General features: G+C 46.3%; 1 protein-coding gene across 4 annotated transcripts in view; it reads right to left on the reverse strand.

Moving 5' to 3' along the window:
* tna (Zinc finger MIZ domain-containing protein tonalli) overlaps positions 1-10537 on the reverse strand; it is a 75788-nt gene extending 65251 nt beyond the window's left edge. For 3 of the 4 annotated variants that reach the window (XM_043030915.2, XM_043030914.2, XM_043030913.2), the window contains exon 1: positions 9286-10537. In XM_043030915.2, coding sequence (XP_042886849.1) covers positions 9286-9314 — 29 coding nt within the window. In that variant the 5' untranslated portion in view covers positions 9315-10537. The remainder of the gene's footprint in view (positions 1-9285) is intronic. The other variant, XM_086537197.1, reaches the window with a different exon arrangement.
* Positions 10538-14165: the final 3628 nt, after the last annotated feature.

Consider the following 14165-nt stretch of genomic DNA (forward strand, 5'->3'; position numbering starts at 1 on the left):
CAAAAAAACAACAACAACAAAGTACTCCAAACAAACACGAATATATTAGGACTCGTCTGAACAACCCGAGCCAAACAACCGCATAATTGAGAAATGTCACTAAAGGGAAGCTAATAGCTGTGGTGGGGTCAGGTCAAAGGTCAGAGGGTTCCTCTCTTAAGTGGTGGTGTGACCAACTCTCACGACATTTAATTAATACGGGGTGTAACAAGCATTTAATAATAATTATAAAAAAAACGATAGAAAATTTCATGCGACTGTTCTTGGGACAAACGCACAGGCTATTGACAGTGTGTGTGTGTAATTGTTAGCGGCGCAAACACCTTCCTTGCTGCTGTCAGTGTTGCCAGGATAAACACAAACCTCTGCCGCTAGTGGAGTTGTTTTGGCAACATTTGAAGCATGTCGGAAATGCGATTAACATGTTAATGATTGCCTTGAGGCAAGACGTGTGATTTTCTTCCTCTCCATGAGGTTCTGTCTTCCTTCGGCGACACCAAGAGCAATAGGAACAGGTGCTGCTACTACTACTACTACTACTACAACAAAACAACTACAACAACAACTACTACTACAACTACTACTACTTCCGCCATTACAGCTACGGTCACATCACTTTCCTACTGGCTTTCGAACAATATTTTCTAAGGTAGGAATGAGGACAAATCACTTCTTTAGAATCACACATCACTTTTCTAGAATCACATATCACACTATAGAAACACACATCACTTTTCTAGAATCATACATTACTTCTATAGAATCACACATCACTTTTAAAGAATCACACATCATTTTTCTAGAACTACACGAATACCTAGAGTTACTGAAGATGAATCCATACACTACTGTGTGGGAATCTTTCATCATCATTCATAAGTGATGAGTCAATTATTGTCGTGAATAGGACTAGGGTATGTAGACTCTAGTATTATATTGGGTACTCATTATATTATACTCTCAAATGTAGGTATACCATTTGAAATTTATGGAAACGACCCATAATAGCCTCTATTTTTATTCAAATGGCTGCTAGTGTTATTACGACTATTACTACTATAAGCACATAACACATACTACTTCTACTACTACTACTACTACTACTACTACTACTGCTACTACTACTATTAGGTTTCGATCACAAAATCACAACAATGACAACAACAACAGGTACCGCCGTTATTAGCTATATTATTAATACTTCAGCTACTGCTACAACTACTACAAATTCATCACTACTACTACTACTACTACTACGACCAAAACCACACCTACTACTACTACTACTATCACTGCTACATCCACAAGAACAGCTACTATTATTACTACAACAACAACAACATAGCAAACAAAAACAAAATCGAATCAAAACACATTATACCATACTTTGCCAGACCTGTCCTCTTGCTAAAAGACAAAGATAAATTACTTTATGAAAAGATTATATAATTTCGTTACACACTCGATACCAATATAACTCTTCTGTTGTTACTTGCTCGCTCTCTCTAACGGTTAGCAACAAGTTACAGAGTTAGCTTGTAAAAAAAAAAGAAAAGAAAAAGAAAAAAAGAAGAAAAAAGTTATTGGCATGAAAGAAGGGGGGGGGGGTGAGAAAGAGAGAGATATAGATAAATAGATAGACAGAGAGAGAGAGAAGAAATAAAAGAGAAACTATATATAAAAAACAGAACTAAAACAAAAACAAACCAAACAAAAAACAAAAACACACACTAGAAACTGAAAACAACCCAAACAAACAAACAAGACCCACAGACGATAAAAAATTCCCCACAAACCAGAGAACCAGAGAACGAGCGAGAAATCCGAGAGAGTCCCGCAAAAGCGAAAACGATAAGTGGGAGAGGAGGAAGACGAAAAAGAAGCAATCACGCCCTTGGCCTGCATGGAGTGAAACTGGCTTCTTTTGGGCTTCGTCCGCACTCTCCAATGCCTCCCTCCCTCCCTCCCTCCCTCCCTCCCTCTCTCGCTCTGGCCGTCATCCGAAACGTATTCTGAGAGCTTGATCTCTCTCTCTCTCTCTTTCTCTTGTTCTCTCTCTGTCTCTCTTTCTCTTGCTCTTTTTCTGTCTCTGTCTCTATCTTTCTTTCTCTCTGTATCTCTTTCTCTTGTTCTTTCTCTCTGTCTCTCTTTCTCTTGTTCTTTCTCTCTGTCTATTCTCTCTCTCTCTCTTTCTCTCTCTCTCTCTCTCTCTCTCTCTCTCTCTCTCTCTCTCCCTCTCTCTCTGCACTTACAGTAACTGTTCGAATTCAAAGTTCCCTCCTTATTTTCTCTCCCTCTCTCTGGCATACTAACATACTCTACCGCGCCACATCACGCGTTACTCAAGGCTGGACGGTCGCCTCGGTGATTTCGAACACGTGAGAGAGAGAGAGAGAGAGAGAGAGAGAGAGAGAGAGAGAGAGAGAGAGAGAGAGAGAGAGAGAGAGAGAGAGAGAGAGAGAGAGAGAGAGAGAGAGAGAGAGAGAGAGAGAGAGAGAGAGAGAGAGAGAGAGAGAGAGAGAGAGAGAGAGAGAGATAACGAGAACGAGAGAGAGAGAGAGAGAGAGAGACGAAGACCAATAATACTAATAAGACGAACAATAATAAGAAAAAGAAGAAGACGAAGAATAAGAAGACGATGAAGACGAAGAACAAAAAAGAAGACGAAGTCATCCATTCGACTCGGAGGAGCGACCGTGGCTGAGCTCATCCAATCATCCAACCCATGGCCATTTGCCCTTAAGCTTCTCACGCCGAGAGACCAATTCAACTGTGGGTCGATCGTTATTGAGTGACCCAATTCATCCTCCACTTTGTGCAGCTAAAGTTACTAATTTAGCCTTCTGTGTTCACCCTCCCCCCCTCCTTACCCTCCCAGCCCCCCTCCTCCCTCCCCTCTATCACAACCTGACGTATTCCTGTAGCACTGTCCTCCCCCTATCCTCCATCCCCCTCCTCTCTCACCTCACCCTATGAGACTTCTCTTTACATCTGGCACGGGTGACCCTCTCCCCTCTCCCCTTTCCCCTCTTCTTTCTTCCTCCCCCCCCCCGCCCTCTTTACCTATTCTTTCCTCCTTCCCATCCTCTTTCTCCTCTTATTTCCCCTTATATCCATCCATTTCTTCTCTTCCCCTTCTTGCCTTATTCCCCTCTTCTCCCCTTCTTTGCTTCCTTCCCATCCCTTCTTCTTCCCTTTCTTCTTTTCCTTTCGATCTCTCCTCCCTCCTCACCCCCTACAATCCCCATCTCCCCTCCCCTAACCCCCTCCTTCCCTTCCCCCCCCCTCCCGCCACCTGACCCCAGCGAGCGTCGTGACCCTCCGGGAATGGGGACCGTGACATGAATCGAGCACAGCGAAACTTTCGAATTCCTGCGCGGGACTGTCTCCTTGGCTGTATGGCGGCGGGGCTTGGGGGAGGAGGGCGAGGAAGCGGGGGGAGGAGGAGAGGAGGAGGAGGAGCCAGGGGTACGGAGGGAGGGAAGGAGACAGGGTGACGAAGGGACGGAGGGGGGAGGTGGGGTGACGCGGAGTCGGAGGGAGGGAGGGAGAAGGAGACAGGGTGACGATGGGACGGAGGGAGGGAGGTGGGGTGACAGGGAGTCGGAGGGAGGGAGAAGGAGGAGACGGAAGGAGGGGAAGGCGAGATAGAGAGACGGGGGGGGAGGGGAAGGAAGAGCCAGGGGTACGGGGGGAAGGAGAGGACGAAGGGGGAGTAGGAAGGGGAGACGGGGGAGGATGCGAGTCACGGGGTGTGTGGAGACAGGGTGAGGGATACGGGGGAAGGAGGGAGAAGGGAGGGTCAGTCAGGGAGCGAAGGGGTGTAGGGGGGAGGAGGGAGACGCGGTGGGAAGGAGAGAGGGCGGTGGGAGAAGGGAACTCGGGTGGAGAGTGGGTGGTGTGAGCGTGGAAGGAGGAGAGAGGGTGGGGGAGGGGGGAGGAGTAGGATGGAAAGGACGGAGAGGGGGAGAGTTACGAGGAGGAGGAGGAGGAGTGGGAGGAGGTGTGTGTGTGTGTGAAGGTGACGCGGGGAGGTGAAGGGGTGACTCGTCTAAGAATGTGTGTATTTGTGTGCGTTTGCGGGTGTCTTAGTGTTGCTTAGCTCTCAATTCAGGAATCAGTGGTTCTGAACGGCGACAGTTATAAGGAGTACGAGCAACGATACCCACTCTACTTCCATGCTTAAAAGTAGGATGGTTTACGATGACACGGGAGGGGAAGGGGGAGGGGGAGGAGGGGGGCGAGGGCGTGACCTGACCTTCGACCTGGCGCTATGTTTACCCAAAAGGAAACACTATAGACTAGCAGTTCAGCCTGACCTTACTGCTCCGAAGCGAGAGAGGAGGATCCAGTGCTTGACCGCCACCCTGACCGTTCACCTCTCCCGGAACGCCGCCATGTCCACGGATCAGGCTGTCTGGTCTGTCTCACGTGCCAAGGAACTCATACAGACATACAAACACACACACACATCTCCCTCTCTACAATACCCGAGACGAGAGAGACATATGCACACAGGAACACTTTCATACAAGCACAGATATCTATCTCTCTACAATACCCGAGACGAGAGAGCGAGAATGGGAGAGAGAAAGTAAAAGAGAGAGAGAGAGAGAGAGACGTCAAGGAATACAGGAGGCAAAACAAAAAGGAGATGCTATGGCCTCGACCCTCCTTATTCTGCTCTCGCCGTATGACTGGCCACTCCACAAAAGGCTTCCCACAGACTGGCGACCCCCAGTGCTGTTCTACGCAAAATTCCCTTACGACGTGGCAAGGCTAATCTAACCCCTGCGAGTATCATAACCTAGGTAACCTTAAGTTCACAGGTAGTAGGGTTAAATGAGGCTTAGCATTGTTTTCCCTCCCTGCATAAAGTGTTGTTTTTTTATATATATATTATGCAGTCTCCCTCCTAACAGTCAGTCTCCATGTACCATACCGCTCCCTCTCCCCTCCCCTACCCTCCCCGGCAAACACAATGCATTCCTCCGCCACCTAACCCCCTCGTTCCTTTACCATTCTGACCTCTTTAGTGCGCCCCCTTCCGAGCCAAGAAACCTCCACTCCTTCGTACCATTCGCTTCCCTATCTCCCCGCTCCCCCTCTCCCTCCCTCCTATTGCCTCTAACCCTACACACCTAACCCCTTCCCTCCCTCCCTCACCTCCCCCCTTCCCCCTTTCCCCCTTAAGAAAGAGAGCTAGGTCACTTCCCACGATTTTCCTACCAACGCGTCTGCCACAAGACGGTGGTCGGTTACACTACTGATCTGCACCTCTAACCTGCCTTCGCTCCCGCCCTGAGTTGCCAGCGACGGCTTTCCCAGCTCAGCTCCCCTTGGAGATCGCCGCCGCTCCTAAAATTGTGTAGGTTTGGTGGGGGTCGCGCTGTCATTCCGGCTGTCAGTGGGTTGTGATATACACCCGCTGCTCAACCGAGGTGACGGATGCCACGAAGCAACGCCGTCGAGGTCGTGGAAGAGAGCTTGGAAGGTAAATAGGCAAGTGGAAGGTAATATGTAAATTAGGTTTATTGACCTGTGCTATGGATTGGGAAAGGGTTCGGGGGATGAGACACGTTTTTCTTCTTCTTCTTCTTCCTTTTCTCCTCCTCCTTCTTCTCCTTCTCCTCCTTCTCCTTCTCCTTCTCCTTCTTCTTCTTCTTCTTCTTCTCTATATCTCCCCTAACACGATCACTTCCTTAATCGTGGGATAAATACCGGTAAACTCTTTGAGACTCGAACCGAGGAAGAAAGAAAAAAAAGAAAAAAGAAAAAAAAGAACGGCCCCTATATCAACTCGTTTACCATCGCCCGGCTATCGATCAAATCTAGCTAGAAATCATGATAATGGAATAATTTATGGCGTTGGAGAGCACGCACGCTAAGCACCTCCTTCGCTCCGCTCTCGGGACCTCGGGACAGGCAACGTGGTGGAGGAAGGGAGGGGGAGAAGGGAGGGGGAGAAGGGAGGGAGGGAAGGAGGGGGAGAAGGGAGGGGAGAAAAAGGAGGGGAGGAGAGAGAGAAAAAAAGGGAAGGAGAAGAGAGAGAGAGAGAAGGAAAAGAGGAAGAGGAGAGAGGGGGGAGGGAGAAAGAAAAGAGAGGGATAAGAGAGACAAAGAGAGAGAGAGAGGGAGCGAGAGAGGGAGAGAGAGAGAGAGGGGGAGGTCACTATCAGATATCCCTGATAACAGTTACTTGACCGTAATTCATGACTGCCCTCACTCGCTCCTCCATCCTCCCCCTCCTTCCCTCCCTCCCTCCCCTCTCTCTCTCTCGCTCTCTCTCCCTCCTCCCCTTCCCTCTCTCTCTCGCTCTCTCTCTCTCTCCCTTCCCTCTCTCTCTCTCGCTCTCCCTCCCTCCTCCTCCTCCTCCTCTCTCTCTCTCTCGCTCTCCCTCCCTCCTCCCCTTCCCTCTCTCTCTCGCTCTCCCTCCCTTTCTCCCCCTTTCTCATGCCTCGTTCCAACTCAAATGCTCGAAACGGTTTCTGAAGACATACGATCGGTTTTATTTCGCCGTGGGAAAAGTTCGTGGGGGGAGGGGGAGGGAGGGAAGGAGGATGGGGAGGGGGGGAGGGGATTTGCCACAATTAATTTGCAGGTGTCGTATTTCAAGGACTTCGGGATAATTGACAAGGGCGACTTAAGGTTCGTCTGTCTGTCTGTCGGGGAATGGGACGAGGGAAGAAATAAAATGAAAAAAAAAAAAAAAAAAGTAAAATAAGGATGATTTAATAAATGTGTTCTCTATTGGTGAATGTGTGTGTGTGTGTGTGTGTGTGTGTGTGTGTGTGTGTGTGTGTGTGTGTGTGTGTGTGTGTGTGTGTGTGTGTGTGTGTGTGTGTGTGTACAAACACTCCCACCGGTCTACATTGTGAGTGAAACATCCTCCTCCTACAATAGGCCTAAGGGTACGAAGCGTTGGAATGCACGTGAGCGAGAGATTTTTGTGACCTCTCGCTTGGCCCTAACAAGACTCCTCCTTTTCCTCCTCCTCCTTCTCTTTCCTTTCTCTCCTCCTCTTCCCTCCCCTAACCTCCCCTCCCCCTGGTTAACCCCTACCCCCCACCCTCGCCATACATCCTCACCCGTCCTATAGCTTTTAAATGCCCCTACCGCGGGCCCGCACACAAAGCACAAACTCAAACTCACAAACTCGACCACAAAAAAAAAAAAAAAAAAAAAAAAAAAAAAAAAAAAAAAAATCCGTTTGATTTTGAAGAGGAATTTTTCATGCTATAATAAAACACTCAATCTCGTACCACACCGCCTTTTAACAAGACGAATTCAAAACAACCCCTCCCCCCTTCTAAACAAACAAACAAAAAAAAAATCAAAAAGCAAAAAAAAAAAAAAAAAAAAAAAAAACTCATCTCCACCGCTAAAGTAAACCCCGAGACCAAAGTATATTTAAGAGGAGATATAAATTAAACAATTACTTGTCCCGGGCCCGTCATGGCTTCTCGGTTCCAGTTGCGGAAAACATATCGTACGTACCTACCCTCTTGGCTTTCACGATCGCATTGTATTGCCAACATAAGCGGGGCGTTTCCGAGCGTAACGCTGATTGTTCTTTTGTATCGTCCCGCGTTTTCGATCATTTTGGTAAATTTGTCGTTGGTTTGGGTAACACTGGTGCTTAGCCGCTGCCAACGCGTGATATTATTTATGAAGCTACAGAAGCTATCAATATGGGTACAAAGGATTTTGTTTCTTTCTCTTTCTCTCTTTATCTATCTCTCTCTCCTTCTCTCTCTCTTTCATCTCTCTTTGGTGGGTATTTGCTCTTTCTTTTGGATGTGTTTATCGGATGTGCTTCGTAACTTAGAGTGTGTTTTAGAGACGCGTCAAGAAGAAGAAATCAGGTAAAGCAGAGTTCGAACATCGCCTCGTCGTCGGGCTGAAATAGAGCTCAGCGACAGTAAATAATCACCGTTAAATTCGTGTATAACCCTCCTCCCTCCACCCCCTTCCCTTCCCCCTTCTATTGATTGTATTCCCCGATTCTTTCACTGCCGGAGGGAGGGAGGGAGGCAAGAAGGGAGGGTAGGGAGGGAGGGAGGAAAGGAGGGAGGGGTGGATCAGCTTTGGGACAACTGGTGGCACGAGGACAGCGTGGTCGACCTCATGTTCGAAGTTAGTCACAACGGCTACGCCATTTAGGGTGAATTAACAAACCTAATTCTCGGCAACAAAGGGTTTTGCGCCCACTGCTAAGGGAAGACATTTGAGAGAGAGAGAGAGAGAGAGAGAGAGAGAGAGAGAGAGAGAGAGAGAGAGAGAGAGAGAGAGAGAGAGAGAGAGAGAGAGAGAGAGAGAGAGATGACTCCGGTACGTTATCATTTTTAGTCCGCCATCACGGTATTGTTAGTTTTCTTTTCTTCTCTCGTCCTGTCTTAAAGGTGCGCGGCGAGAAAGCTGGATGCATTTGAAATCTCACGGAGTGTATGCATAACTGTACTTAGAACCTCTTCACGCAAGATCACGTGTGTTTTGGTAAATATTGCGCCTTTCCTGTGCAATTAGTTATTGACGATGGCATGAGACACCTTGGTCCATATACCCGAACAAACTGAGAGCTTTGTTTTTCTTTGGTATGATTACACCTCTAAAGGGAAAAAAGGCAAAACAAAACAAAGGAACATCGTGTTTAGAGGGTCACAGCAGCCATGGCGATACTGCGTTGTTTTCTCTTTACCAATTAGCGCGAATCAAGCAGAATCAATCTTCGCTGGAGCTATTCTCTCTCTCTCTCTCTCTCTCTCTCTCTCTCTCTCTCTCTCTCTCTCTCTCTCTCTCTCTCTCTCTCTCTCTCTCTCTCTCTCTCTCTCTCTTTCTGTGTATCTGGAGCCACCGAGGCCTTTTTCCCACGCGCCCGTCACCAATCATTGCACCTACGAAAGTTCGTGTAAATCTTGTTACCAGCTACTCCCCTTCGTGAGACTATGAGAACGTGACGGTGTGACGGGTTTACTCGATCTGAGAAGCTGTTCCCTTGGCGAAACCGCCTTTCCCTGGCATCCTTTCCAGAAGGTTGGTTACACTCGTGGTTTTGATCTCAAACACGCTCATACATCCGGAGCAGACACGGAACACGGCGGTAAATGCAGCAACATCTGTCACGTGACTCTTTTCAGCCTGCACATGCACATATTCTACATTCTTAAACGTTATTATGTGGAGCATTTCTAGAATAAGCTTACAGTGCGCCATACACAGGAAAGCATCACTGTGCAGGCACCACTCACTCACTACACTAGAACATCACACGGTGCGTGTACTGACCTCTCCAGCTGAAGGCTAAACATGTCCATGGCCAGCACGGGCCAGGCACTTTACGCGGCCTGCGTGCTTCACCATCAGGAGGGTGAGGTCACGCGAGGCCACAAGGTCATACACTCCTTACGAGATCAACCTCAAGCCCGGCTCCCGTCTGGTACGAAGGGGGGGTGGGGGGTTCCGTCCGTGCAGTGTTGCTTGGCCAACACGTGCTTTGGGTGACACGAGCACTGCTCACTCACGATGCGTCACCGTCTGCCTAATCCTCCACTATCCATATCACTTGAAGCACAAAACCAGCAAGCACTTTGGTGTTGATCAGCGAATCAATGTAAATATATCCTTCCAGGCACGAGTAAATAGCTGAAGTCCTACAGCGCTTGGATCCTGGTGTGGTCAGTGCCTCCGGGCGGTCTCCTCCATCTGAGGGGAAACTTGCCGTCACCAGTCCCGAGGGGTCAGCTGAGGTCACCCTCGCCAGGCGCCCTCTTATCAATTGTTGGTTGGGGTGGTTGATAGTACAACCAGAACCTGTGTTGTCAGAACACCACAAACACTCGCCTTGTCATGTGGACTAAAGGTAACAATATTTCTGCACGGTTGCTTATAACGGAGGGTAATCCATATGTCATTCCATGGATATGATGGTCGCACTTTACACCGAATATTCACAAGGTTTTACAGTAATCACTTGTTTGGTTGTAGTCACCCGTACACTTCACACTTGAGTGCAGCACAATCAACTGTTGATGGTTTGAGTGCATTGATTATCCACTACATCCAGTGATTTCACCAATGTTAATTTCATTAATTAGAAATTACTCTTCAGAACAATTAACTAATTAATCACTTCAATAATCTCTTCTTTCTTAAGCACTGTTGATTATTGGATACATCCCTTCAGGTAACGTCTGCCGGACAAGTTACAATAATCCACTCCGTGTCACATGTAAACACTTGCGTTTTGTTTGGAAAACACTGCAACTAGCTTCTGCTTCACTGCACAATGGAGCTCACCTTCTGCACACTTTTCAGCCAGTATTTCATCTATCCCACTATATATCAATTCTCCTGTCAGTATTGTCTACACTCAGAGCGAGAGCACAGCCATCGTGAGACACCTGTAGGGCAATATCCTGATACAGGCACTCGAGGGAACACCACGACAGCACGTTAGGCTCGTGGATCACTGAGGTAGGGTGAGCGCAGAGCCACACCGACGACACGTCTCCTCCCAGTCGGTCAACAGAGGTAACTGGCGGCAGCGAGCGACGTACGGCTGGCTGGCTGGCTGGCTGGCTGGGTTGGTTGGTAGGTTAGCTGGCTGGCTGGCTGGCTGGCTGGCTGGCTGGCTGGACCTCCTCCCGCCAGTCCCTATGACGATCGCTACTCGGCCCCTCCATTCGCCAATCTATTACCCTAAGTGGTGTAATTATTATTACTATTTTTTTTATTCCGGCGATATCTCAATTAACATAATTCCGAGAGGATTATTGATTCGTTACATGAAAGGCTACAGACAGTAAACTGCCGAGAAGAAGAGAAAATTGATAGCGTTTGAGGTGAGCGTTTCGCGGCAAGGAACAAATGGCATCTCAAAGAGCGGGGTGCGCCGACACTCACCAACATATGCGCCTCTTTTACAATTATTTTCACTTCCTCTACTCTTTCACTCGAGGAAACACACGTAGTTCGCTTCGACGGGGCATATTTTAGCACGCTCCTGCTCTTCCGTCGGAGAATGCCACTCTCACGCACCCACAGAGGCCATAACATGAAAGCTGCAATACACTCTTGAAGAGGCTGATAAACTCTCGAGTGACGAACATCTGGCATCTCGTGCAGTCCGTTGCCACCCACCGTCACACGATGATTGGTGTTATCTTTATTAATAGGATTATTTTTGTTTTAAGGATCTAGAATTATTTAAGCTGTCCCCCCTTTCCCCTCTTCCCACCTCCCTATCAATCACGATAGATATGCTGAGTCGACGAGGTCGCATTAGCGGACAAGGGACATGCTGGGACGTCGCAGTGTCTCAACTTTTGTATAAATATACTTAATCATAATCGATTGGGACCGAAATAGATGAGCAAAAAGTGTGTGTTGGGTTGTAAGCGTAAAACTGCTCGCCAGGATCTGCTCGGCCGCACGCTGCCGACTGTGACAGGGTCGGAACAACGCACTCTAACGGGGGTGGGGGAGGGGTGGGGGTGGGAGGAGGTAAGGATAGGTGCTGAGAGGAGGAAGAGGGGAAAGAGGGAAGGGAGGGGGAGAGTCTTAGATAGGTGTTGGGAGAGAGGGGAGGGGGGGAGGGAGGGTGAGAGTGTAGGATAGGTGTTGGAGGAGGTAGGGGGGGTGGGGAGGGAGGTGAAAGAGGTTCGGATGGGTGGTTAAGATAGGAGAGGAGGAGGAGGAGGAGGAAGGGGGGGGGGAAGAGGAGAGTTAAGGTAAATGGTTGAGGAAGAATAGATTAAATGCTGGAGGAAGAAGGAGGGGAAGATGACAAGTCTGTGGTGGGGTTGTGGGGGGTTATGGTGGGGTTGTGGGGGAGGTAGAGGGGGAGGGGTATCCCGAGTCAGATTGAGGAATGTAGGGGGTGGGGGCGGGGGTGAGGGCGGGGGTGGGGGTTATCGGATGAGAGGTGAAGAGGACCCTCTCCCTAACCCCAATCAACCCTATCCCCTTCCCCCTCACCTCGCCCTCCACCCCCGCCTCCCCCTACCTCTCCCCCTCCCCCACCCCCACCCTCTCCCCATCCCCCTCCCCCTCCTACGCCCCTACGACCTCGCCTCGTCTCCACATCTTTTTTTTTTTCTTCTCTCTCTCTCTCTCTCTTTTTTTGCCTCATGGAAGGCGCCGATAGATTCCCCTAATGAGGCGTGAATGAGGCGAGGAAGACCAAGCATTGCAGGTTGCAGGAGAGGCTGGCGGAACAGGAACAGGTTGAAGGGTGAATTCGCAAGGGTAGAGAACACCCACGAAGGACGCTCGCCGGGACACCGCATTACGTAAACGGACGCCCCTCCAAAAAAAGGTCCTCTAAGTTGATAATTGATCGGGGATGTCCTTGGTTTGTAGTCGCTATTGCAACCTGACGTATACACAGCGGCAGCGCGTCTGTGTGTGACTGTATCTTTCTTTCTCTCTCTTTCTCTCTCTCTCTCTCTCTCTCTCTCTCTCTCTCTCTCTCTCTCTCTCTCTCTCTCTCTCTCTCTCTCTCTCTCTCTCGAATAAACATATCAAATCAAATCTCTCTCTCTCTCTCTCTGTCTGTCTGTCTGTCTCTCTCTCTCTCTCACTCACTTTCCCCCCATCCCTCTCTCTCTCTCTCTCTCTCTCTCTCTCTCTCTCTCTCTCTCTCTCTCTCTCTCTCTCTCTCTCTCTCTCTCTCTCTCTCTCTCTCTCTCTCTCTCTCTCTCACTCCCCCCGCCCCTCTCTCTCTCTTGTGTCCTTATGGAGCGCGTGAGGTGTATGCATGTGTGTGTGTGTGTGTGGACGTGGGTGTATTAAGTTCACAAGTGTGGTTGGATGGGTCTTGGTGTAATAGCGTGCGCAGAAATTTCTATTTATATAATAGTAAGTTGTCCCCACACCTGCATAGTATGACTGCATTGTACAAACGCATACACACACATACACACACACACACTCACACACACACACACACACACACACACACACACACACACACACACTCACTCGCATACATATGTACATCCCTCTATCCATACATACATACATATATGTATATGTATATATTTAGATTAATTATTATCATTATGGTTATCATTGTTTTCCTTATTCTTATTCTTATTATCATTATTATTATTATTGTTATTATTATTATCATCATTATTATTATCATCTTCATAATTTGTTATTATTGTCATTATTATTGTCATTATTATTGTTATTATTATTATTATTATTATTATTATTATTATTATTGTTATCACTATTGTTATCATTATCGTTAATACCATTATTATTCTTATTATTATTATCATTATCATTTTATTATTATTGTCATTATCATTAATATTGTTATCACTATTATCCTTACTATCATTATCACTATCATTTTATTACCATTATCATTATTATCAAGAGTATCATTATTGATATTAATATTATTATTATCATTATCATTATGATCATCATTGTCATTATGATCTTATTATTGTTTGATCATTATTGCTGCATTATTGTTGTTAATATCATAACTTTCATTCTTCTTATTATTATCATTATTATTGCTATCATTAATGTTATCGTCATTATTATTATTTACAAATTATTGTTATCTTTATTGTTATCATTATTGTTATTATCATTCATTACCATCATCGTTATCATCCTTATTATTGCCATCATTATTGTTATCCTTATTATTATCATCATTGTAATTATCATCATCAATATTATGATCATTATCATTAACATTGTTGTTGTTGTCATTATTATTAATGTTGATATTATTATCATGATTATTAGTATTGCTATCATTGCTATCATCATTATTGTTTTATCATAATTTTCATAATCATGATAATAATGATGAAAATGGTAGTAATAAGACTGACAATAATTATGATCATTATTATTATAAGTAATACCATCCCTATAGTTATGATTATTGTCACTTTTATTATCAGTGAAAAAACAGTCGAATTAATAAGAAACATTACCACTCTTCTGAGTAACTGTAATTCCTTCTTTGACTGTATCGTGTGTAATATTGCTAATATAGATATTATAGCTATATATATATAATATATATATATATATATATATATAATATATATATATATATATATATATATATATATATATATATATATATATATATATTCATATATATACACACACACACACCACACAAA

The sequence above is a fragment of the Penaeus japonicus genome, unplaced genomic scaffold (assembly GCF_977035675.1).
Source record: "Penaeus japonicus unplaced genomic scaffold, GWHDUDI00000001_assembly GWHDUDI00000005, whole genome shotgun sequence".
In the NCBI taxonomy this organism is placed as follows: Eukaryota; Metazoa; Arthropoda; class Malacostraca; order Decapoda; family Penaeidae; genus Penaeus; species Penaeus japonicus.